Source organism: Salvia miltiorrhiza, chromosome 2, assembly GCF_028751815.1.
Source record: "Salvia miltiorrhiza cultivar Shanhuang (shh) chromosome 2, IMPLAD_Smil_shh, whole genome shotgun sequence".
Lineage (NCBI taxonomy): Eukaryota > Viridiplantae > Streptophyta > Magnoliopsida > Lamiales > Lamiaceae > Salvia > Salvia miltiorrhiza.
Genome location: NC_080388.1, coordinates 66,516,516 through 66,537,936, shown reverse-complemented (window position 1 = coordinate 66,537,936; position 21,421 = coordinate 66,516,516). Strand labels below are relative to the sequence as shown.

Genomic DNA, 21,421 nt, shown 5'->3' with positions numbered 1-21,421 from the left:
GTGGTGGGGTATAGTCCAAAAATAGGTAGGAAGTTATTTTATGGACGTAAGGAAAGATAGGAAGTTCTTTTGTGGACGGAGAAAGTATCAAGTAAAATGCATAAGACTTCGCAAATATGAAACAAAAAACGAATGTTCACGTGTGGTGAGTTGTAATTTGTAAGAGTTGTAAGCAACAAGAAATCTTCTCAAGAAAAAATTACCAAGGGCCTTTACTTTGAGTGATAAGCTGGAACGATAAAATATATGATTGAATATTTAAAAAATATGATGATCAAACAAGTTTAAAATTAATCAAATCATCAAAATAAATATAAATTAGCTTAAATTATTTTTATTTATATATCCTATTACTCAAAATAAAGGCTTCTAAGTAGATAAACCCATTTCAATATAAATATGTTGAAAATTTGTTAGAAGATATCCATATCCAATGGCATATCTATAATTTTGTTGCGATGGATTTTATTTGAAAAACAGATGTAAGTGACATGTCACATTAGACTCCCCTCTATTGAAAAGGTGCGACTAGACACCAAGCTACAATATTTGAGCAATAAACCTAAACCTAAATATCTAATCACGCTTCTAGCAATCCAAAAATATGAATAAACATAAAAATGGCAAATCAAAATGCATGGTGGATTGGACTTCTCATGAATTTCCCGTGTTTCTCTCACTTTTTGATAGTATATACAATACTTTGTATGCAGAGAAAAACAACCAAAAGCCAAAAATGAGTATAGATATTTTCCCATAAAAAGTATAGCTTAGTCATAAGCCATTACCACCTAACATCATGCCAACCCTCACATCATGCTCACATAACATTTTCAGAAAACCATCCACCACTCAGGTAGTCGAACCCGAGTCATCCATTCATACGAAGATGACGAGTATCACTAAACTACAAAGCTTGTAAGGTTCCACAAATACTAAATCAACAATCTGTGAACAATATTAAGAGGCAACATACCAAATGATAATCACACATGCATTTAGCTATTCATGAACTACTTGGATTTCGTCATTCAAAACATGATCACTAGGTTTCAAAAGCATGAAAGAGCCTAGCCTCTAAACAGAAGAGCATTTTAGTTGCAATGGGAAATATTTTACAAATTAATATAAGCCAAGATTCAATACTTTTACAAGCGAAAACATCCAATGAAAAATTCTATAGCTGAAGAAAAGGACTAAAACCATCCTACGATAGATTGATGTGAAAAGTATTAAGCTACCCATGGAAGTTAATAAAACTTAATGTCCTGCAAGTTAGCAGCATCAAGATTTTTGGAGTGAGAAACTACATTTACCTTAGAACTAGAGACAATATACGGCATCTTTAGTTTCTGTTTTGTAGGAGAGCTACAACCACATTCCTTCCCAATTAGCTACCTGGCACAAATAACAACAGAAACGCATCCATCCGTTTTGCGTGAGGGTAAAAAAAAATAAAACGAATATGGTGGGCGACGCAGCAAAGGGTGAAGATGGGGAACATAGACATGTTGCTCTGCTGCTTGCAAAATACACCACTTCCATTTCTGGAACCCGACATTCTCAGTCAGTGGTAAACGTTTATGAAGCACTTCAAGGTAGAATTGGTGAGAGCCACATGTTGCTGAAAGAAGCATTTCTCCAGTAGCAACCCAAAAATGTTTACCGAGCACCAATTTCAGACTTCTTATGCATAGTACATGTACAGGCTATTTGCGGCAGCACAAGCAATGGAGTTTTCTGATGGGTGCCATGCTAGGTGGAGCAGCTTAGTAGTGAAATCAAATGAGTTCCCATTGGCATCAGCTCCCGGATTTTCAGCACCTATGACATATGACAACATTCTTGAGTTGGGAACCCAAAAAATAAAGTGATATGTGCAGGTTATAAGAGACGAGAAAATGTCATACCTCGCCTCACAACACGGCTGATGCTACTGGTCAGGGATCTGGAAGGCCTAGCAGGGGTCTGGACCTGCCTTCTGAAAGGCCATTGAGCAGTGTTTAGCAATAATAAGTTTTTCCAACAGAATTAAAGACTGCACAGTCAAAAGATTAGAATACCTCATTGGGTTTTTGCTTGCTTCTAGAGTAGTTGCCTCAGTGCTTCCCGGAGCACAGCCAAATATACGAAATAGATTGCTGACATTTTTCACTCTTCAGTGAGAGAGAGAGAGAGAACAAATAAACTATGATAGAACTAAAGAAAACTAAACACACCTGTATGAACCAGTAGCCACTCGAAGACCATCACCACTCAGGCAGCATTCAAATTTATCAAAGATGGAATCGTTTTCATACAAGTCACAGAGCTGGGAATTGTCAAAGTAGGATTTAATCAACTCGAAACATTTGTATGAATATTTCTGGAAACAGTCCTGAAGAAGTAGTCACCTTTGGTCTTAAATACTCGTGAACCTGGAAAGTTGCCACTGGACCAGAATCCATGTTAACATCCCATAACTGAAACCAAATTATATCGATCAGTGAAAGATCAACTGGGAACTGTTGGAAATCATTGAAGTGTTGCAACAGCTATGTATCTTAATAACAACATCGCAGACACAAGAACTTTCATTGGCAAATTGATGAAATAATGAAAGAACATTATTTAAGCAAAGCTTGAGTTCATGCAATTCCACCTTCCAGATTAAATTTAAACAAGCAAATAGCATCCAATGATCCACTCCAGTTTAGCAAAGAGCAAAATTTTAGTCGTAACAACATTAAACACAATTAACTATAATATTGACGTAGCACGTGAAGCATAAATCATTTACCATAACTTCCTAAATTGATCTGCAGTAAGCAGATGAGTCAAAACAGAAATCATAAATATTGAGACTAGTTTAAGCATTTGCAGCAAACAAGTGCACAAATGTACAAAAGCCAGAACCTTAAGGGACATGTAGTCACGACTCAGTAAATATCTGCCATCCCTCGCAAACTTAACATCTGAAATTGAAGCAATAATCTCAGTGAAAAATGATCTCGAGCCTGGTGCCTCCTGCTCCTCAAATCTGTTATGAATGAAAATTAATACCTCATCCATAAGAAGTGAAAATTCTTACAAAGATGATGGAGCTAAGCAATAGTTTTCTGGAAACAATGAAGAACTAGAAGTCTCATATCCATGCAACATTTAATTTATTGTGTTTCAGTATCAAAGGCGATACAAATAATAGGACCAAATCAGGGGGTGCCCAAAACACGAATGGTTATCAAAGAACTTACATTTTAGAATGTGAGTCGCACAGTGCAGATTGTCGCAAATCAATAAGACGAATTGAACCTTTTGAACTACTATATGCTAACATGTTGCAATGAGTAGGATGAAATTCTGCTGATGTTATCACCTCTGCAATAAGTAACAAAAAGAACCAATCAAAACATTTCGCTACAAGAGTTTATGATTAGTCAACATATAAATTGCATGAGATGTAACAAACTCCCCCCCCCCAAAAAAAATCCTGATAATTGACTTCTTTGGATTTAAAATATTAGTCACTTTAAAAAGTGAGCCTAAACGAAAATATGCAAGAGCTGCGAAATTGACAGTGTTAGCCTTTTTCCGGCCTGCTCTAACTTGAGCTAAATTACAAGCCTTTGTAGAGATAAAGAAAAGGGAAAAGAATAGAGATAATATCTTACCAGTCAGATCCTCCATATTTGCAGGTTTCACATCAACTATATTGAAACTTTGATTGCTTATTTCCAAGTTCCAAAGATTTATTCGGAGATCATCAGCTGATATAAATGTTTCACCATCACTGCAAGGAATTACAAGTACAAACAACTTGTAGATTATAACAACATAAAGAATCAGAGAAAAATGAATATACAATGAGTCCACAAAGTCAAAAAAAGGTTTAGCATCCACAGAAAATTAAAGGTTCACGTGACAGTGCAATTGTGCAAATGTGTAATCATGTGGCGAATTGGAGGTCTTGAACAGTGCACTTTCGACAGAGGTAACAAATTTCGAAATCAGTTGCATTGGTCGAATTTACTATCTATAAGTATTTTAAGTAAGATGTGGAGCTTTGTGTTTCTGAATTTTCTCAAAGCTGCTATATGACCAATTTTCTACCATACTGATATCTCTTAGAAAAGGCCTCTCTTTCTCTCACTCTCTCAGAGTAATGTTTCTAATTTCTATACATGATATTGTCCTAACTATCCTCCTTCTAAACTAAAGTAGAGCACGCCAAAGAACAATTACAGGAAAACTGTGAACATTGTCAGATTTCTGGAAAGAGACATCATCAGAGAAAAGTTGATAGGCTAGCAAGAAAAAGAAAAAAAAGCTTTTAACCTGTTATTCGAGATAGAATTGATATGGTAATCATGTGCATGAGCATATACTCTCCTGCACCTTGCAACAAGACTAGTCTCACTGCTTGTGACCTACAATTGTCAAAGGTCATAGGAAGACTCAGTCAGCATAAGGAGGTGGGTGATCTGTGAATATCGCATAGTACTATGATTAATAAGTGCACCCTTGAAATATTTTGTATCAATAAGGCTTCAACAATCAGCAGTGGTCTGATTTGAAAAGGTCGTTATAAAATGATTCACAAGCAGACCATAATACCAGATCAAGCACATAACAAGGAGACATAATTGTATATGTTTAAAACAGAAACCAATTGACACCATCATTCTCTAAAAAATTCTTAGAACTGTCCAACCAAACACATCCAAATTAAAAAAATTCAAAGGAATCCTTAATGCCGCTGGTAGAACTTTAGATGAGTTAAGTACAACTACCACTGGTAATCGTAGAGAGGGGAGTCCCCCAGGTGGAAAGGACAAGTCATTGCCCAGAGGATTGTAAGAACGATCTGAACAGTCGCCATTAGCAAGAAACTGTTTCGAACTAGAAGAGACACTAGAGCTTGCAATACCACCATTTCCAGCAGCTTTACACGAGTCAACATTTATTTCAGAAATTTTCTTCACCTTCTTCTCTTGGACCTGTTAGGATAAAGAAATTAGAATTATCCAATAAATATAAATTACTAATGTCTATTTCAGTAGAAGAATTCTCAAGGCTTACATACAATCAATTCATCAAAGATACAGTACTAGCATGAGAGAAGAAAGTTGAGAGGTCCCAGGGTAGGGGGAAGGAATCTTCAATATTTAAACACCAAGATTATTGTTCAAGGTCTGATAGCTTCTACTTATATTCAATTCCCATAGAAAGATATCCAAATTTTCTCTCCTTTTTCCTGAAGTTTTAATAAACAAATTAGACACAACACCAAGAAAAATCAAACAAAAATCCAAACCAATCTCTATGTATATAGGGAATTCAGAGAACAAAGGCTCCGTTAAATATTGACAAAAAATTTCATATAATTGAAAGCATTAATTCTAGTACCCACCTTCCAAAACTTAATGGTTTTGTCATTAGTAGACAGGAGAAAGACAGCACCATTGGCTGTCTGGCACCACCTGATCTTGTTGATTTTCTCCTCAATCTCCAAACTCTTGAGATAGTCAAACTGAAGAGAAAGATATGCATGCATAAGTTATAACAATTAAGACATCCTTTTACCCCTTTTCCCTTTCAGGAAAAAATCCAAAGAAAAAAGGAAGCAAGAAAGGGATATTAATGTGCAACCTACCCATCTAAAAACAGAAAACTCACTACAAAGACAAGAGTTCAAGACCCATAATTTGAAAAGGAAACTATTTTGAAAAATAAAATAGATACCTCAGGTTCATGACTCTGAAATTCGGTTTTGTAACGGAACTCTGGGTGTCGAGAGACTTGGTAGTCCATCCTCTCTAAATCTCTTCGATTTCCACCGTGCTAATAAGATTTATGAAAGGAAAAACGAAAATTAAGTAGAGCAATGCAGAATCAACATATAGAATCTTTTAAGTACTGCAGCCTCACCTCTTTTGCATCGGTCCGTTCAAATAAAACCACCCTTCCACCACGATCACCAGTAGCCAGATGGTCACCACTTTTATCAAACTCAATGGCAGAGATGATATCCACTGCAAGAAGAAACAATTAGGTGTTCAAGACAAAGCCTTCAGATAGAGACAAAACACAAGAATAAAAAGCACATATCCAAACACCATATATCTTCACGAGCAAATTCATTTTTCATAATACAGATAATTATTTGTCCTATTTGCATCTCTTGGTAATGTAGCACACAGCCATAAGAGAAGAAATACTAGTAAATAATTGGGGCAAGTTTAAGCAGCTGATAGACATATTTGCTTATAAAATTGGCGGAGTACATCTCAAATTTAATGCTTAGCATGCTGTACTATAAGTTAAGACACAAATGTACAAATAAATATAAATAACTGAAGGCAGAGAAGACATGCACTGCAATTTGAGTTCCCAAACATTTCAGAGTTCAATATCGCATCACAGCTTGAAATTCGACACAAGTTTAAAAATACCAAAAGCAAAAAGACAAGCAGTATCACTGATGCAGGATTAACATATTTGACAACCTAATAAGCCCTCTAGAAGACTTCCAAACCATCATGCTTGCAATTTTATCACATTGAGTCCTCTTAAACCCAGATGATTCATGTTTCAAATCTCAGATAACTGATCTGCATCGGATAATCTGAGTTCTGACAAAAGTTAGCATTGCAAAGTTATCATTCAGCCAACTCATTCTCTAGTCCTTTCGTTCACATCGAACTGCACCTCACAAACCAGAGTACTAGTCAGGCATCATTTGATGTGTACGTTGCATGTTGCTACACAGACAAGAACCTAACTCCATAACAGTCAATAAATGAAGCAACCAACAAAAAGAGATAAAGTTCTGTTTTACTTGGGAACAACTTTAAACAATGCATTTTTCTTTTGGTATTTGTCCTAACTTAATATGCCACCATGTAATATGGTTACAGCCAGTGCATGCGAAGCATATATGCAGAATTTCAAATTAATCCAAAGAGGTCAACACTAGTACTTTTGGCCTAAAACTTGTAAGGCTTGATCATTTCAACCCACAGAATATTATGGATATCACAACGTCAGAGATAATTTCATGCGTTGACACCAATTTATGGCTTGAACTGCACAAAATAAAGAAAAGAAGGAATGTTGCACAGGACTCCTGTCCAATATGGTAGCATCAAATTATTCAACTAAACAAAAGCCCAGCACCACTAGAACAGTTGGCAGCACATATCCAACCCCCAGAAGGACATTTATGTGGATTTACTTATAACTAACGTGTGTCTCGCTTCAATACCCCATAAAAATTGATACTTTGGGCCATTGAGTTGGATCTTTGGCGGAGCTTCCAGTTAAAAAAGGGACATTAAACAAGATTGCAACGATCTAAAGTTCTAAACCCACAGCATAGATCTTTCTTCGAAAACAATCAAGTGCATGTAAGTAAGAAAAACAAGCATACTAACACTGAACTCAATTCACCTCACTTGAACACTAATTCTCCTCGAGCAGTAAATTATCACTCTGGCACACAGATCAATCACTCAAACCCAACCAATTGCCAAAATTTCCTGCTAAATCAAGCAACTAAACGAGCCAAAGACAGATCAAATTCACATAAACCAAAACCCTAACCACAAGATCCGACCCCAAAGCAAATAAATTGCTCTCGTATCCATCAAATTATCATCTTTTTACCTTCCTGTACTTCTTCCCCAGCCGCTCGCTCGCCAAAGACCTGAGAGAATTTCCATTCCAGCGGCGTAGGTGGACCGGCCGCAGCTGATGCCACCTCCCCACCATCACCACTGTCCATTCTTCCCCCCACAATCGGAAAAATCAGAACACAATCAACAAAATCGAAATAACAAACAACAGCTGAAATCTTTTCTCCTTCCGATTTTTACTTCATTGAGAAATCACAAAACGCGATTTAGAGCTCAGAGATTGAGGAAGATCGGAGCAGCAACAGCGAAAATTTGGATTCAGATTCGGCCATTTCTCAGAGTATGTTTATATGCAGCATCGATTAGTACAATAAAAATGGAGGATTCAGATTTCCTCTCTCTCTAGATGTATAGATATATTGGATGTGTATGTATGTATGTATAGACTGTGGGGAGAAATTTGGGAACTTATTTTTTCTTTTCGATTTATTGGGTTTCTATTATTTTAACTTCAGGGAAGGCCTCTCTCTGTCTTCTCTCTCTCTCTCCCTCTTAAAGCTCTAATAATATACAATGAAAAAAAATATATTTGAATTAGAATTAAAAAATACTTTTCCTCTAATATACTTTTCCTCAAATTAAAAAATTATTTTTTTAGAATAATTAATATATATATATATATATATATTTGAATTAGAATTAAAAAATATATTTCCCCTAAAAAAAGAATTAAATAATATATTTAATACAGTTAAAACTCATTTTTATTTCTCTATCTTTATTTTTTATTTTATTTTTGTTACCAATTGAGCTACATCCCCCTCTTTCTCTATCTTTATTTCCCTTTCAATATTTTATGCTAATATCACCCTTTAGTTGTACAATAGAATTTTTTTTAATATATAGCCAATATTTGTCGCGTGGAATTTTAAATTTTGGTAACTATTTTAAAAACGAATACAAATAATTAGGAGAATTTTTAAATATATGTAACGACGTAAAATATGAAAAATTATGTTGCTTTAAATGACAAAAGGGGCCTTTGTCTTGTTCACCTTTACTTTTGGAGCTTGTTTCTATCTTAAGAGGTCAGATGAATTTGGGTAAGTTGGTAATTTGCTGTTTGGTGTATATGTAAATAAATATTTTATATATTATATTAGTATAGTATATATAGTACTTCCTTTGTCCCATTGAAATAGGTTCAATTCTTTTGGACACAAAAATTAAGAAACTTACTTTTGAGAAATAAAATAGTAAAAAAGAAATAATATGATCCACAATAATTAAATATTTTAAATATATTTTTAAATTCAAAATATAAAATAAGTTTATTTTTATGAAATATTTTAAAATAAAAAATGAGACTATAACAGTGTGACGAAGATTATTGGCAGTTTATTGAGGTTTCTCTGTGCAGGTTTTGAGGGACAAATTATAGTTAATTGCTTCGGGAATTGTATATTTTTGGACAGAAGCAACGTGCCGTTTCTCATAGTTTAATAGATTCTGTCTCCGGTGATTTAAAATCAGATTTGGGTAATGTATGGTGCAATAACAAGCTAGGAGTGGGCTTTGCTTGGCCCAGTAACAAGTTCTGAGCTCGTTATGTTAAATTGGGGGTTGATTGAATAGCACGGAAAGAGATAATTTATTCAGACTCAAGTAGACATACAGATTATTATTATTATTATTATTATTATTATTATTATTATTATTATTATTATTATTATTATTATTTATTCAGACTCAAGTAGACAAACAGATTATTATTATTATTATTATTATGTAACGGGTAAGCATACAACTAAAGGTCGTGACAAAATAAAATCGCTACACGCAAATGCGTCTTCTAATAACTATATAAAATTATTGAACCACGTAAAACACCATTTAATTTGGGCTAAGACTGGCAATCTAGCCCAATACTACAAACTGAGACCTTTCACAAATGGCAAGGGTTTAACTAATCGCGCAGGTACTGACATTTTGTCAACCATATAGCAATTAGCAAATGTAGGAAACAGAATGAGAAGTAAGAACACAACTTATGGAATCATATCTCACGAGCTACCCACGTCTCAAATTCGTTGAAATAGCATTTCCTTTCCAAATAAATAAGATATAGACAAAATTAAATAAATAAAACTAATCTGCTATTTTTTTCGACTAACTGATTAATTCTAAACTTATTTGATCATCAATTCCGTCAAATCCCACTAGTCAGAAATAGTCAAATGCCTTAACAACTTTTATTGTAGCTCAACAAGTCCAAAAAAGCCTTAAGCCATATGCATGCCTAAAAAGAATAAAAAACAAGGGATAAAACAGGAAAGCGAGACCTCAAGAGAAAATTGAAACTCAGAGAAATTGACAAGACATAAAAATAGACTTGCAAATGACTGGAGCTTAAAAAAAATTCTCAAACAGGATCGCATTTGATAAAACTAAGTCTCAGTACTCACAAGGAACATATGTAAACAAAAGGCGATGATGATGCCAACTGCTGTCTACTCGTGTGTCCAAATCAACAGCTAATGAGAAACGGGAAAGCAGCAAAATCTTTGGTATTCTATTACGCATACAGGTGCTTGGAAAGGCAATCAAGCCCAAACATCTGCTACTTAAGACTGTTCAGACGATCTAAGATGATTGCCTGTTCCTCTTCTTGGAACCCGATTTGGAAACCTTGAGGCTTCTGTGAACAACACTCAATCTTGCAAGAGCTGCCTTCTTCAAGTCAGGTCTGTAGTAGTTATCACACACCTGCATTCAAAGACAAAGCAGGACTCAGTATCTAACCTAAAGAGGGAAAAGAAGCAACAAACATAGGGCCCTAAAGACATAACCCCCACCACCAAAAATATAAATAATGATAGTTTAAGATGAGTTGCCATTTCTAGCAAAGGACCAATATCTTGAATAAGTTTTTTCCAATTACGTGATAATGATGGTAATAGATTGACTGCCATTCAACCCAAGGAGCAACTCCAAGCGTAGATTAACATGCCTAAAGTTTACACTGATTTTTCAATCATTAACAAGACTGACCAAAACCATGAATTATACACAATGATGTCGTCAAGAATCAATAAATTAATTCACATTATTACTGCACTAGTACACTAATTATAATGTTAAAACTGTAGTGTAAATGAGATGAATAAACCATAAAAAACTTTACCTGGTTTGAAACAGCCTTGGCCATACGGTGAAACTCCTTCTTCATGACAGACTTGTTGAGCAGGCTGGAGGGCTTGTTCTGCTTCTTTGTCTTTGTGGTTGCAAGGACCACGGTCTGATCCTTTCCAGGTTGAATGGTCACAGTTTTCTTGTTTGCCAATCCTATTCATAATAACAATAAGCAATATATTTAAACACAAACCATGCAATGAAAATCAATCTCAAGTGAAACTGAAACAAGAATTCTAAATTACTCAAAACAACTCATTGTGAGCATAGTTCGTTTAAGGTCACTTTTACTTGCAAAACAAATAGAATCACCACAAACTATTGGCAAAATGTACTGCCACCACCAAGATCCTCTACTAGTAACTATTGAAATAGTTGAAGTTCCAAATCATTGCAAGCTTTCTATTCCTAAAACAGCTGCATCGAGGGAAGAAATTTTATGAAAGAGAATAAAATTCTTCAGATTGCAGAATAATTAAATATGAAATCACATTAAAAATCCACCGAATCACATACTAAAAATATGAAAAATCCCCAAATGATTAAAACTTCGAATAAAAACGCAAACACACACGGAGAGGTGAGATATAGAGGATCAAAGAGATGCCAACCTGAGTGCTTGAAGGAGTGGATGTTGTAGAGATTGTTGGGCTCCTTGCTGAACTTCACGCTAGCAGTTCCATTTCCGAACTCCTTCACCAAAAAGGAGTTGTTTTTCTTCACGATCTCCCATATGAGCTGCCCCGGCACCGTCGCCATTTCTCAAACGCGCAAACCCTAAATCCCACAACAACAAAATTAAAAACGATTAACCATTTCAGACACACAACGCCTAAATCACAAGAAGAAATATACCAAACAATTTCAATGAGCAAGCCTTTCAAAAGAAAACACAAACTAGAATAACCCTCGTAAAAGGGGAGAAAAATACATACTAAACCAATAAAACACGCATAATTCGAATGCATAAAGCCAATTGCATTATTTCTCTATTGAGATTGAAGGCTTACCGTAGAGGGAGAAGAGTTGAAGAATCTAGGGTTTTGCTCTGACGGCCTCGAGAGTGAAGGTAGCTGACGAAAGGAGTGATTTTTAGCGCTATATATTGGGAAGTTATAAACCCTAGCAATGGTGGTGTGAAGTTACAAAACTGCCCTACCATATCAATATTTCACAATATTTATTATTTATAATTAATTGATTGATTTAATTATTCTTATCTTATTTTATTTTCTTCTGAGAGGTAATTTACTTAATTCTTTTACTTCTACTGGTAAATTTTCGTGCAGTTGAAATATAATATTCTGTTTGTCTGATGTGGCTAAAATGATTTAAAGTGTTTTTCTTAAGAAAATATATATAACTATTCCGATATATTTATTTTATATTGTTTGTTTTAATCATATAATTTGTGTTTTTTCCCCACAACTACACCTTTCATAATCATATTACAAAAATCCAACATTGTAATTTTGAAATATTAAAAGCCACAGGACTAATTTACTTGTCCAAACCGGAATGCGAAAACAGGACATTGTGTACGTGGGAATGGATCACTGAATGCTCGGATATTGAACGAGAGTGTGCTCGGTTTTGGTGGGGTGATACGGCTGATGCTCGAAAGCTTCATTGGGCGAAATGGTCTCATCTCTGCCAGCCCAAAGCGTCATGAGGGCTTGGTTTCTGTCAACTTATCCCTTTTAATTAAGCCTTGTTGGCCAAACAAGTTTGGCGATTGATTAAAAATTTGGCGTCTCTCTTGGCCCGTGTTCTAAAACTGAGGTATTTCAAAAATTGTGATATAATGGACGCTTCTCTTTCACCTAATTGTTCTTATGTGTGGAGATCTATTTGTTGGGGGCGTGAGCTTATTGATAATGACTTACGTTGGAAAGTTGGAAGAGGTGATAAGATCAATGCTTTTTCTGATCGTTGGATTCCGGGTAGGAGAGCTTGGCCCACTGCCGGGATCTTCAGTTCTACTGCTCCGACGACAGTGTCGGAGTTCATCGGTTCAGTTGGGAAGTGGAATAAGGACAAGCTGGCAGCCTCCTTTCCACCTTTCATTATAGACGCCATATGCTCGATTGATTTACCCAAAGAAGATAAGGAAGACACCTGTTTTTGGGGGGTTGACGAGAAAGGAAAGTATGGTGTTAAATCGGGTTATCTTTGTGCTACCCATTTTTACAGCTCTCATGAGAATTCGTCAAGCTCGGGGTCAGAGAAATGGTGGAAGTTTTTTTGGGCTCTCGATCTCCCACCTAAGGTGCTCCATTTTGCTTGGAGAGCCTTGCACGATTTGATTGCTATGAATGTGAACCTTGCCTACACAGGCTATTTGTTTTTGGTGTAACAGGGATTGGGGAACTACCTGTCATGGCTTCTTTGGTGTTCGAGAATTAAAGAGTACTGGAAGCAGACGGCTTTTTGGGAAGAAATTAAACCTCTGCAACGTCTAACTCTGATGGACATTTGCCGAGCTGTGACACATAAGCGGGGGCAGAAAGGTCTGGAACTTTGGCTTTTCCTTCTTGGAATGACTTGGACTTTTTTATGTGACCTCAAACATGGTAAGCGTAAGGCCACATATTCTCTCAATTTGATCGAAGGGCAGCGGTTTTTGGAGGTTTGTCAACAAGTCCGAGCCCGAGTTTTCATTGAGCATCGGCTGCTGCCAAAGGAGGGTTCCCGTCACTGGTACCCGCCGCCTCCGGGGGTTCTTTGAAAAAAACAGAACATCACAACCCAAGATTAAGATCCGCCTCCGGGCATAGATTGAAAAAACAGAACCCGCATAATGGAGTTTTCCCCGGTGAACCCGCATTAAGATCCGACGGAAAAAACAGAGCACCAAGAAAACCAAAACAACCATCAAAGGGCTTGTCAGCGCAATACGTTAGAAATGATAGATAAATAGGAGTTATGTAAGGAAACGAACATCACAACCCAAGATTAATACAATCATGCCCTATAACAACCACAAAACCTATAACCAACAAAATTATCATGGCAATCAGCCAAATTAGCAGCATAGTGCGTTAATCCGAGCATAAAACGAAGACTAGTCGAAGATGGTGCAACACAAATCAATAACTATTCTTCTGGAATGAAAATCACCCGTAAATCAATAACATAAGCCTAATTGTAGCAGGGACATAGTACTAATCGGCATATTATCTGTGCGAGGCCCGTAAATCTACGACACCGAATCAGGATAATCGGCAACACAGTAACAACCGACATATTATTGGTGCAAAACCCATAGATCCGCCACAAAAACCCAAAATGACAGGAACAGAGCATCATTCCATAATCTAGTGACAAAACGGCAATTAACCATAGAAAACGTGGAAAACATTGATAAGCATCACCCATAAACGAAAAATTCCCACCGATCAGCAACACAAACTAAATCACTAATAAAATAGAGTATTAACTAACATTCTACCGAAGCAAAAACCCACAAATCACCAGCAAAAGCCCAATATAAGCAAAAACAGAACAATATTCCACAATTCCCCAACACAATCGTCAGATTTATAAATAAAACCCCCATTTTATGAAGAAACCTCTCATTCGTTAACAATTGAACCGATTGAACGGTAAATAAACGTAGATTCCCCCACAATTCACTGTTCGTGACTCTCACCACCTTTTCCCATGCATCGAACACATAAATAGACATAGATCGCAATAGATTAACAGCATATTAGCCCGACAAACGCAATAAACTAACTAAAATCGTCTGGGTGCCCGAATTATCAGCGTAAATAGTACCGACGCACGCAAATCCGATTGGAATTTCAGATCTGCGTACGCCGGCGACCATAACCTCACATCTTAACTCAGTAGCTTTCCCACAGACGGCGGCAGTTGGTGTTTCACGAAACCAACACCTAAACTACAAAGCTGAAATCGTAAACTATACCTAGTAGAGATGATCGGAAAGAGTAAAATAAACGATCGGAGAACTTGGTGCGAGAGAGAAAATAGCTGTTGTATTCAAAAACAAGAGGTAGCGTAGTTACAATGCACGAGTGCAGAGCCTATTTATAAACTACATAGAGGGGCAAAATGGTAAATTCGCCTGTAACGCATGCGCCTTGCATGATCGAAGGATAAAATAGTAATTTCGTCTTTACGCGGGGCTCTCCTGCGTTTTCTAATGAATTCTCTGGCGTGGGTGACATCTCTGGCGAGGGTGACTTCTCTGACTCTGATGACTTCTCTGGTGAGGGTGATTCCTCTGGTTCGCATCATTTCCCTACTTTACATATATTACTCCTCATCAATGTGGATGTCGCGTTTCAGGAGGCGGGCAGCCGTGTCAGAGTGGGCTTCATCCTTCGAAATTGTGGAGGTTCTATCGTTGCCACGGGGTGTCAGAGAATCGGTTTCTCAGCTACGGTGTTAATGGGTGAACTTCATGCTTTGTTGTTGGCGGCGGGTTTCTGCTTGGAGATCGACTCGGGGCCGGTGGTTATGTTTTCAGATTCTCTTCTCGCTCTACATGTTCTTCAAGATAACTATCACGGGTCGGACTCACTTTCTGATGATCTCTATGAGGCATTTACTCATGCACGTCAGTCCTTTGTTCTTGATTTCTTTCACGCTCGTCGTGAAGCTAATCGTGCAGTTCACGAGCTTGCCCGTTTTTCTTTGTCTGCTTCTGATGTAATTATCTGGAAGGCCGACTTTTCAAGTTGGCTTCTTGATATTGTTGCTTCGGATATGAGTTTATAATATGCTCTTATTTTCCCTCAAAAAAAATTATACTTGTCCAAACGGTTTTGGATAGTTTGAAGACTGAAATTTTCAGTCTTTAATTAGTTGAGATCTCTATTATCCATCTACTTTGTGGAGTAGTTTTCAATAAAAAAAACAACTTGCTATATTTTTTAAAATAAAATAATACTAGTAAGATTTTATTTTCGTATGATTTAAACACCAATGGCTATTTTATACCAAAATCTTAAAAACATATCTAAACTTTTTAGACCAAAATAAAAATCGTCAAAATTATTGTTGAATGTTTCTTTTTTGCCCTTCAATCCATGGCCTGTAAGTACAAGTACAAAACCAATCTTAACATATACCTCTTCAAGAACTTTTGAAAAACATTTTTCATTCTCAAAATGTTGCAAACATAATGTATTAGTACGAAATAATACCAAAAGGCCCTATATTTTCCCATCTCTAGTGAAATTATGGCCAACAAAGAGAGTACTAAAACAACAATTCAGCAAAATATGTGACCAAGTAAAATAAAATAAAATGATTACAAAACAAACAAAACTTGAAATTTGACTAAATAATTTTCAAGATAATCTCTTCCATAATCTCAAAACCAGTCTACAAACAATCAATCATCGGATGACTAATCAAAGGCTAAACTAATTCTAAAAATATATACACTGCCAAATACAGTCTAATTTAAAGGGGGTAAAAAGTACCTCTACAACCTTCCTGTAGTTCATTTGGCAAAACAAATGCAACCATTATTTAAAGATAAAAAGAAACAAGAATCTCTCTCTACCACTGTACACGTAGGTAAATCATGGGTTCAGCACAGAATTTAGCTGCCTAATTTTACCAAAAATTTCCCAGAAGCTAAAAAAGGGCGTTTGAACCCTAGATATTTGGACTTAGATATTAACCACAAACTACCGCTTTGCCAATATACGCATACTAGAAAAGATATGCATGTGTTGGTCTGTGAAAACAACCGTCAAGTCTGGGTTCAGGTGGTTACAAATGCTATCCCATATTCATAAAACGAAGATGTAAAAGGAAAATTGGAACTAATGAATTCTCTTGAAAATGAAACATGAAAGAAAATTAAATACTGCTTCTAAGTGTATAATATGAAAATTAAAAATATTTGGAGCATGTTCACATGGAATACATGGAAAAGGAGTCATTGAAAATTTAGTTGAATTTTTGTGAAAACAATGTTTTATCTTTCCATATTTGATGAATATGTTGACGATTAGAAAGGTGCAAAATCTGAAAAAGTTGAGCTTCTATGCAGGTTCAATGACAAATTTCTTTATCAGATTTGAATGCCTAATGTTTATGTCTGAAATCGTTTGTTTTGGACAGTAGTCTTATGGTCTGAAATCGGATTTCATTGGACAATAGTCTTATGTTTTAAATCATATTAATCTTTGCACAGGTTCTACAAATCTAGATTGCATCAAACATGTAAATTTAAGCCTATGGATGGATGATTGTAATGATTTTAATTCTGTTGGTAAGACGCTTCTCCTCCAACCAATAAGTCGGGACTCGGGGGCATCTAGAGGGTTTGAGTGTGAGTGTGTTTTTTCTTTCTTTGGGTAATAGTAACAATTAAAAAAAAAAATAGATAATCATGTTTGTGAATCCATAGGTGTTTGTTTAGATCGTTTATGCAAAGTCCATTAGCATTACATAGTTTGAATAGATGGCAGGTAAGTAGAGTGAATGCGGAACATAATAACTAAGCGGAAGGTTTAGCCCTGGTCTGATCTGCGAAGGTGACCGAGCTGGTGAGCCTTTTGAAGAAACTAGGCTGCGCTTTCTGCACGCCTTTGTTGGTGGGCTTCACCTTAGCTATGTGGAAACCAATTGCATCAACATACCACCCACACTTCCCTTTGAATCCCACAATCTGTCCTCCTTCCATCGAGAGAGAGAACGGCGTTCCTTCTTCCACTCCGAACGGCCCAAATGTTCTCCGGTTGCTCCTCAACGTCAGGGACCGGATCACCGGGCTGCCACCGTGCACCACCGGGGCATAGTGCCCCGATACGCCCGTCAGATACTCCTCTGGAAACTGCAGCTTCACCTGTCCATCCAATCCAATTTAATACTATGTTGCAATTACATCACATTTTAAACTTTGCTGGTTTACCTCTGCAGTTTTGCTGCCTCCGCCACCTCCACGCTTCTCAGCGGGAACTGGCCTTCCGTTCCTGTCGTACACCATGCGTATTGAATCGATGCAACGGCCGTACATGAGCTTGATCTCCCTCACTCCTTTGAAGCTCCCGTCATCCCAGTTACTCCCTCCATTTCCTCCCCACGGGCCCACGACGATCTCCTTCCCCTCCCCCGTCTCGTCCTTTTCCCCTTGCTACAACATCAAGATCACACCATAAATTCCCATATGTTTCGTCAAGGATTAGTAGGACAAGCATGAAAATAGCGTACCATGTTTAACCTAGGAGGGCCTGCAAGAAAAGTGAGAGCAAATTTGCTGATTGCAATGCTGAAACACATCATCACTAATCACTATATATATATACAAGAAGAATGTTTTACTTTTGCTCTAGTATCTAATTCCATTACAAGCAAGAGGAATAAAGTTTGCCTTTTCTAGTTTAGAGGTTCAAATATTAGCGGTTTAAATTCCATCTCATTGCTTTGAATATGTGCCGAGATGATTGGATGAGCATCAATTTTACGATAACATACTGTGTCGAGCTAATAAGGATATATTCCTTCTATTTATCGTCTTATGCTCGTGTTTACATTTTGATTTTGGCACCTAAAAATGCAGTATCACAACACCTATTTTCTGCATGAGTAACTGATTCAGAGTTACCATGAAACTTCATGGTAAAAATTGGGGAACCGGGTAAATTTATGTGCAGTGACCGTGACACAGCCAGGAATACTTTTAGTATAAGAAAAAAGTAGAGAATAAAATCAGACTCCAAATTCTATTTTTCTACTGACGAACACAATTCTTGTGTCTTATTCATCAGCACAGCCAAAAATATCAATCATTGTAGCACTCGGCTTCTTTATCTTAGGCGTCCATGTGAAGTCATAAGATGTCTTCTCTACAGCATCCATGGTTGTAACTTTAACATCTTCAATGTAATGTCTCCAACATTTGTTCGAGTAGAATCTGCAGCAGCTCGGGTTATCTTCTCTGTCGATTATCAGCGTGTTTATCAACTGCAACAACGAGCAAAACAATGAGCTCGCATACTACAGAAGATCATCGTTTGCAGGAGCACAGTTCTATAGGAAAGGTAATTCCACGATCCCCTTTCCTTTATCATGTTACGAAAGCAAGAAAAACACACGAGCATTGGTTGCCCAATTCATCTCTACAAGACTACGTCATGCTAAGGGATTTCACACTGTTATATCCGGATACAATTACAAGAAATAAGACTGCTATTTCTAAGAAACAATAGCCTTAAACCATGAATCTGCTCAAAATGACTACAACACCCTTACTAACAAAAGGGGAGGTTTAGTACTTTTCAGGCTCCATAATTCAACAGTTCAACTAGCAGCCATTCCAAATTCCAATACATCTATGCACCAACTTGAGGGGTAGCTCTCCTTATTAACTTCAACTACCAATCATACATTTAATTTCAATGTTGTATCTTGGTATATTATAGTATATACTATTTTCTCTCTCTTATCTTTCTATTATATACACTTGAAAAGATCATTCATTTGCATATTAACTAAAAATAAGAAAACCAACAAAAGTAAAAGGAGACATGCACCTAGAGAAGATTATCATTTGCTCATATACACGAATCAAAGAAAAAACTAAGGGCTCGGTTGCTTGATACTATAAAACTACATATCTATAAACTACACATACAACTAACTATAATGTATTGCGTAATTTAATTGTTTACCTCTAGTAGCTCACCCTCGGACGAGGATACTACAACAAGACTCTTTCCATGGTTTTCCCTCAACCAATTATCAACATTCTTCACAACTTTTGACGTTGATGCAATCAATTCTATCCTGCGAGCATTAACTTGAATAAGATTCGCCTCACTTGGTTCTTCAAAAATCTTCATAGTCTGCAAACACAAATGTAACACATAATTTCATGACAAACAAGGCATTACTCAAGAACTCCTTGTGCTTAAAACAATCAAGAAAATGCGGTACCTCCTTCGTGTATACCATCAATTTAAACCATTTGGATCCATCCAAGTTCCAAAAGAAGTGCTCCCACCTCTTCTTATATGGCGGCCTGTAAGAGAACTTCACTTGAGATAAACGCGGAGCATTGAGGAAGGGGAAAAACATCACAGGGCCATCATATTCGAAAAAGTGGAGATAAGGAGCATTAACATCAACTTCCTTTAACTTGGAACACTGGATCAAGGCCAAGCTCTTCAATGTATGGCTGCAAATCCTAAGCTTCTCTATTCTGGTGCATTTGCGAAGCTCCAATTTCTCGAGCAACGGAGACATAGAAATGCATTCTTCGAAGGCAAAGTCCCTCATGCCACTGCCCTTCAATGTCAAATTCCTCAGATTTTGCGTGCATTTGAGATCGATTCTGCACTTCTGATTCTCCTTGGCATGAAACCAAAACGTTTCAAGATTTAGGGCCGCGATTTCAATGCGTTTGGCCCATTCGCAGTCGTGCACCTCAACCCTTTTAAGCTTAACGAGGGAGGAAATCTGTAAATGTGACAACTGTGGGCAGCCAACGATCCTTAAATCCTCCAGCAAGGGGCAGTTGTCTTCGAGTTTCTTCATCAAATTCACATCAAAATACCTGGCCTCTTTGATCGAAATCCCTCTCAAATTACACATCTTCATCGAAGCTAAACTATACATTGCATGGCCCGTCAGCTTCAAGAAAGTAATCGAACTCGACTGAGTCAAATTAATGGGTAGCGCATCATTCCTACAAGTCTCCACATGAACATCAAGCTCCTTCACATTCTTAGCAATGGCGGCACGAATCCATCCCGCGATGCACTGAATATCGACACCATACGCGAACAATCTGAACTTGTCCACGCATTGGAGGCGATCGAGCCTCGTAGCCAGCGAATTCCCCACATATCCCTTGAAATTATCCCACTCCTCGTATCTCTTCTTCCCCGCCGTTTCTAAATCGAAAAACCCTACCTCTTTCCGCATCCGAAACCACCGCTGATCGAAGTGAAATGACTGGTACGAATCGAACACGCGCTTCCAATTCTTCGAGAGAACCGTGGTTCGAGCCACGTCTTTGGTGCAGCGGAGGAAATTGAGGATGTGGTGGATGATCGAGTCCGGCAGCTCCGATATCCGATCCAATACTTCGTCTTCTCCGGCGATCTTTCGCATCTTTCTGATTTTATCAGTATTCAAATCCGTATTTCTTCGCTTCTTCCTCGTCTTCTTCTTCCCCAACTCGCGATCGTCGCTACGACCGGGCTCTGGTGGAGTAATGGCGTCGGGAACCCTAGGAAGACGCGATTGAAAAAGCATTCTACGCCGCCACATCGTCGATTTTCTGAAGATTCAATTTTTATTTCCACCGATAATTTGGGAGCAGTACCAAACTAACTCTGAGATGGCTTTTTCTTTTTTATTTATTTATTTATTTATTTATTTAAAGACGAGTATAAACATACTTTGGAGTTTGGAGTATTGGGTGCGGCCGGGTCGCCCGCCCACATTATTACATTTATTTAATATGTACAGTATTTGTTATTTTTAATAAGTATAAAATATATATTTGTTCGCACAAATATATACTTATGTAAATTTAAGTATTACTTTCATTCAATATAAAGCATTATACATATCAATAATTAATTTTCCTTACGATAATAATTATTTGATCAAATAATAATATA

General features: G+C 37.1%; 4 protein-coding genes across 5 annotated transcripts; all 4 read right to left on the bottom strand.

Annotated features, from left to right (window-relative positions):
• Window positions 1-1,092: 1,092 nt before the first annotated feature.
• Window positions 1,093-8,172, bottom strand: LOC131013172 (serine/threonine protein phosphatase 2A 55 kDa regulatory subunit B beta isoform-like). Of its 2 annotated transcripts, none has more exons than XM_057941222.1 (14): window positions 7,645-8,172; window positions 5,908-6,011; window positions 5,722-5,820; window positions 5,390-5,509; window positions 4,767-4,976; window positions 4,315-4,406; window positions 3,651-3,769; window positions 3,234-3,357; window positions 2,896-3,019; window positions 2,394-2,462; window positions 2,220-2,311; window positions 2,064-2,141; window positions 1,911-1,981; window positions 1,093-1,824 (listed from the first exon to the last, which is right to left on the bottom strand). In XM_057941222.1, exons 1-14 carry the CDS (start codon window positions 7,760-7,762, stop codon window positions 1,688-1,690), a joined length of 1,557 nt encoding a protein of 518 aa, XP_057797205.1. In that variant the 5' UTR covers window positions 7,763-8,172; the 3' UTR covers window positions 1,093-1,687. The 2 variants fall into 2 exon arrangements, with proteins under 2 accessions (XP_057797205.1, XP_057797206.1); XM_057941223.1 differs by having other exon boundaries at window positions 4,770-4,976; window positions 7,645-8,153.
• A 1,850-nt stretch (window positions 8,173-10,022) lies between these two features.
• On the bottom strand, window positions 10,023-11,966 carry LOC131013171 (60S ribosomal protein L28-1-like). The gene is made up of 4 exons (XM_057941221.1): window positions 11,816-11,966; window positions 11,417-11,582; window positions 10,798-10,958; window positions 10,023-10,379 (listed from the first exon to the last, which is right to left on the bottom strand). The coding sequence occupies exons 2-4, from the start codon at window positions 11,562-11,564 to the stop codon at window positions 10,257-10,259; spliced, it is 432 nt and encodes a 143-aa protein (XP_057797204.1). The 5' UTR covers window positions 11,565-11,582; window positions 11,816-11,966; the 3' UTR covers window positions 10,023-10,256.
• A 5,218-nt stretch (window positions 11,967-17,184) lies between these two features.
• LOC131013170 (jacalin-related lectin 19-like) lies at window positions 17,185-18,226 on the bottom strand. Its single transcript, XM_057941220.1, has 3 exons — window positions 18,003-18,226; window positions 17,704-17,925; window positions 17,185-17,637 (listed from the first exon to the last, which is right to left on the bottom strand). The coding sequence occupies exons 1-3, from the start codon at window positions 18,072-18,074 to the stop codon at window positions 17,290-17,292; spliced, it is 642 nt and encodes a 213-aa protein (XP_057797203.1). The 5' UTR covers window positions 18,075-18,226; the 3' UTR covers window positions 17,185-17,289.
• A 139-nt stretch (window positions 18,227-18,365) lies between these two features.
• LOC131013169 (putative F-box/LRR-repeat protein At3g18150) lies at window positions 18,366-21,172 on the bottom strand. The gene is made up of 3 exons (XM_057941219.1): window positions 19,728-21,172; window positions 19,463-19,636; window positions 18,366-18,755 (listed from the first exon to the last, which is right to left on the bottom strand). Exons 1-3 carry the CDS (start codon window positions 21,063-21,065, stop codon window positions 18,549-18,551), a joined length of 1,719 nt encoding a protein of 572 aa, XP_057797202.1. The 5' UTR covers window positions 21,066-21,172; the 3' UTR covers window positions 18,366-18,548.
• Between the last annotated feature and the right edge of the window lie 249 nt (window positions 21,173-21,421).

Coding starts and splice junctions, on each gene's coding strand:
- LOC131013172 (XM_057941222.1), bottom strand. CDS start 7,762: ATGGACAGTGGTGATGGTGGGGAGGTGGCATCAGCTGCGGCCGGTCCA. Junction 3,358..3,650: donor AAATATGGAGGATCTGACTG/GTAAGATATTAT, acceptor TACTTATTGCAG/AGGTGATAACATCAGCAGAA. Junction 3,020..3,233: donor TGCGACTCACATTCTAAAAT/GTAAGTTCTTTG, acceptor CATTCATAACAG/ATTTGAGGAGCAGGAGGCAC.
- LOC131013171 (XM_057941221.1), bottom strand. CDS start 11,564: ATGGCGACGGTGCCGGGGCAGCTCATATGGGAGATCGTGAAGAAAAAC. Junction 10,959..11,416: donor CCACTCCTTCAAGCACTCAG/GTTGGCATCTCT, acceptor TATTATGAATAG/GATTGGCAAACAAGAAAACT. Junction 10,380..10,797: donor CCAAGGCTGTTTCAAACCAG/GTAAAGTTTTTT, acceptor CTTTGAATGCAG/GTGTGTGATAACTACTACAG.
- LOC131013170 (XM_057941220.1), bottom strand. CDS start 18,074: ATGATGTGTTTCAGCATTGCAATCAGCAAATTTGCTCTCACTTTTCTT. Junction 17,926..18,002: donor GCCCTCCTAGGTTAAACATG/GTACGCTATTTT, acceptor TTGATGTTGTAG/CAAGGGGAAAAGGACGAGAC. Junction 17,638..17,703: donor GAGGCAGCAAAACTGCAGAG/GTAAACCAGCAA, acceptor TTGGATGGACAG/GTGAAGCTGCAGTTTCCAGA.
- LOC131013169 (XM_057941219.1), bottom strand. CDS start 21,065: ATGTGGCGGCGTAGAATGCTTTTTCAATCGCGTCTTCCTAGGGTTCCC. Junction 19,637..19,727: donor TGATGGTATACACGAAGGAG/GTACCGCATTTT, acceptor TTGTGTTTGCAG/ACTATGAAGATTTTTGAAGA. Junction 18,756..19,462: donor CCGAGGGTGAGCTACTAGAG/GTAAACAATTAA, acceptor TCGTTGTTGCAG/TTGATAAACACGCTGATAAT.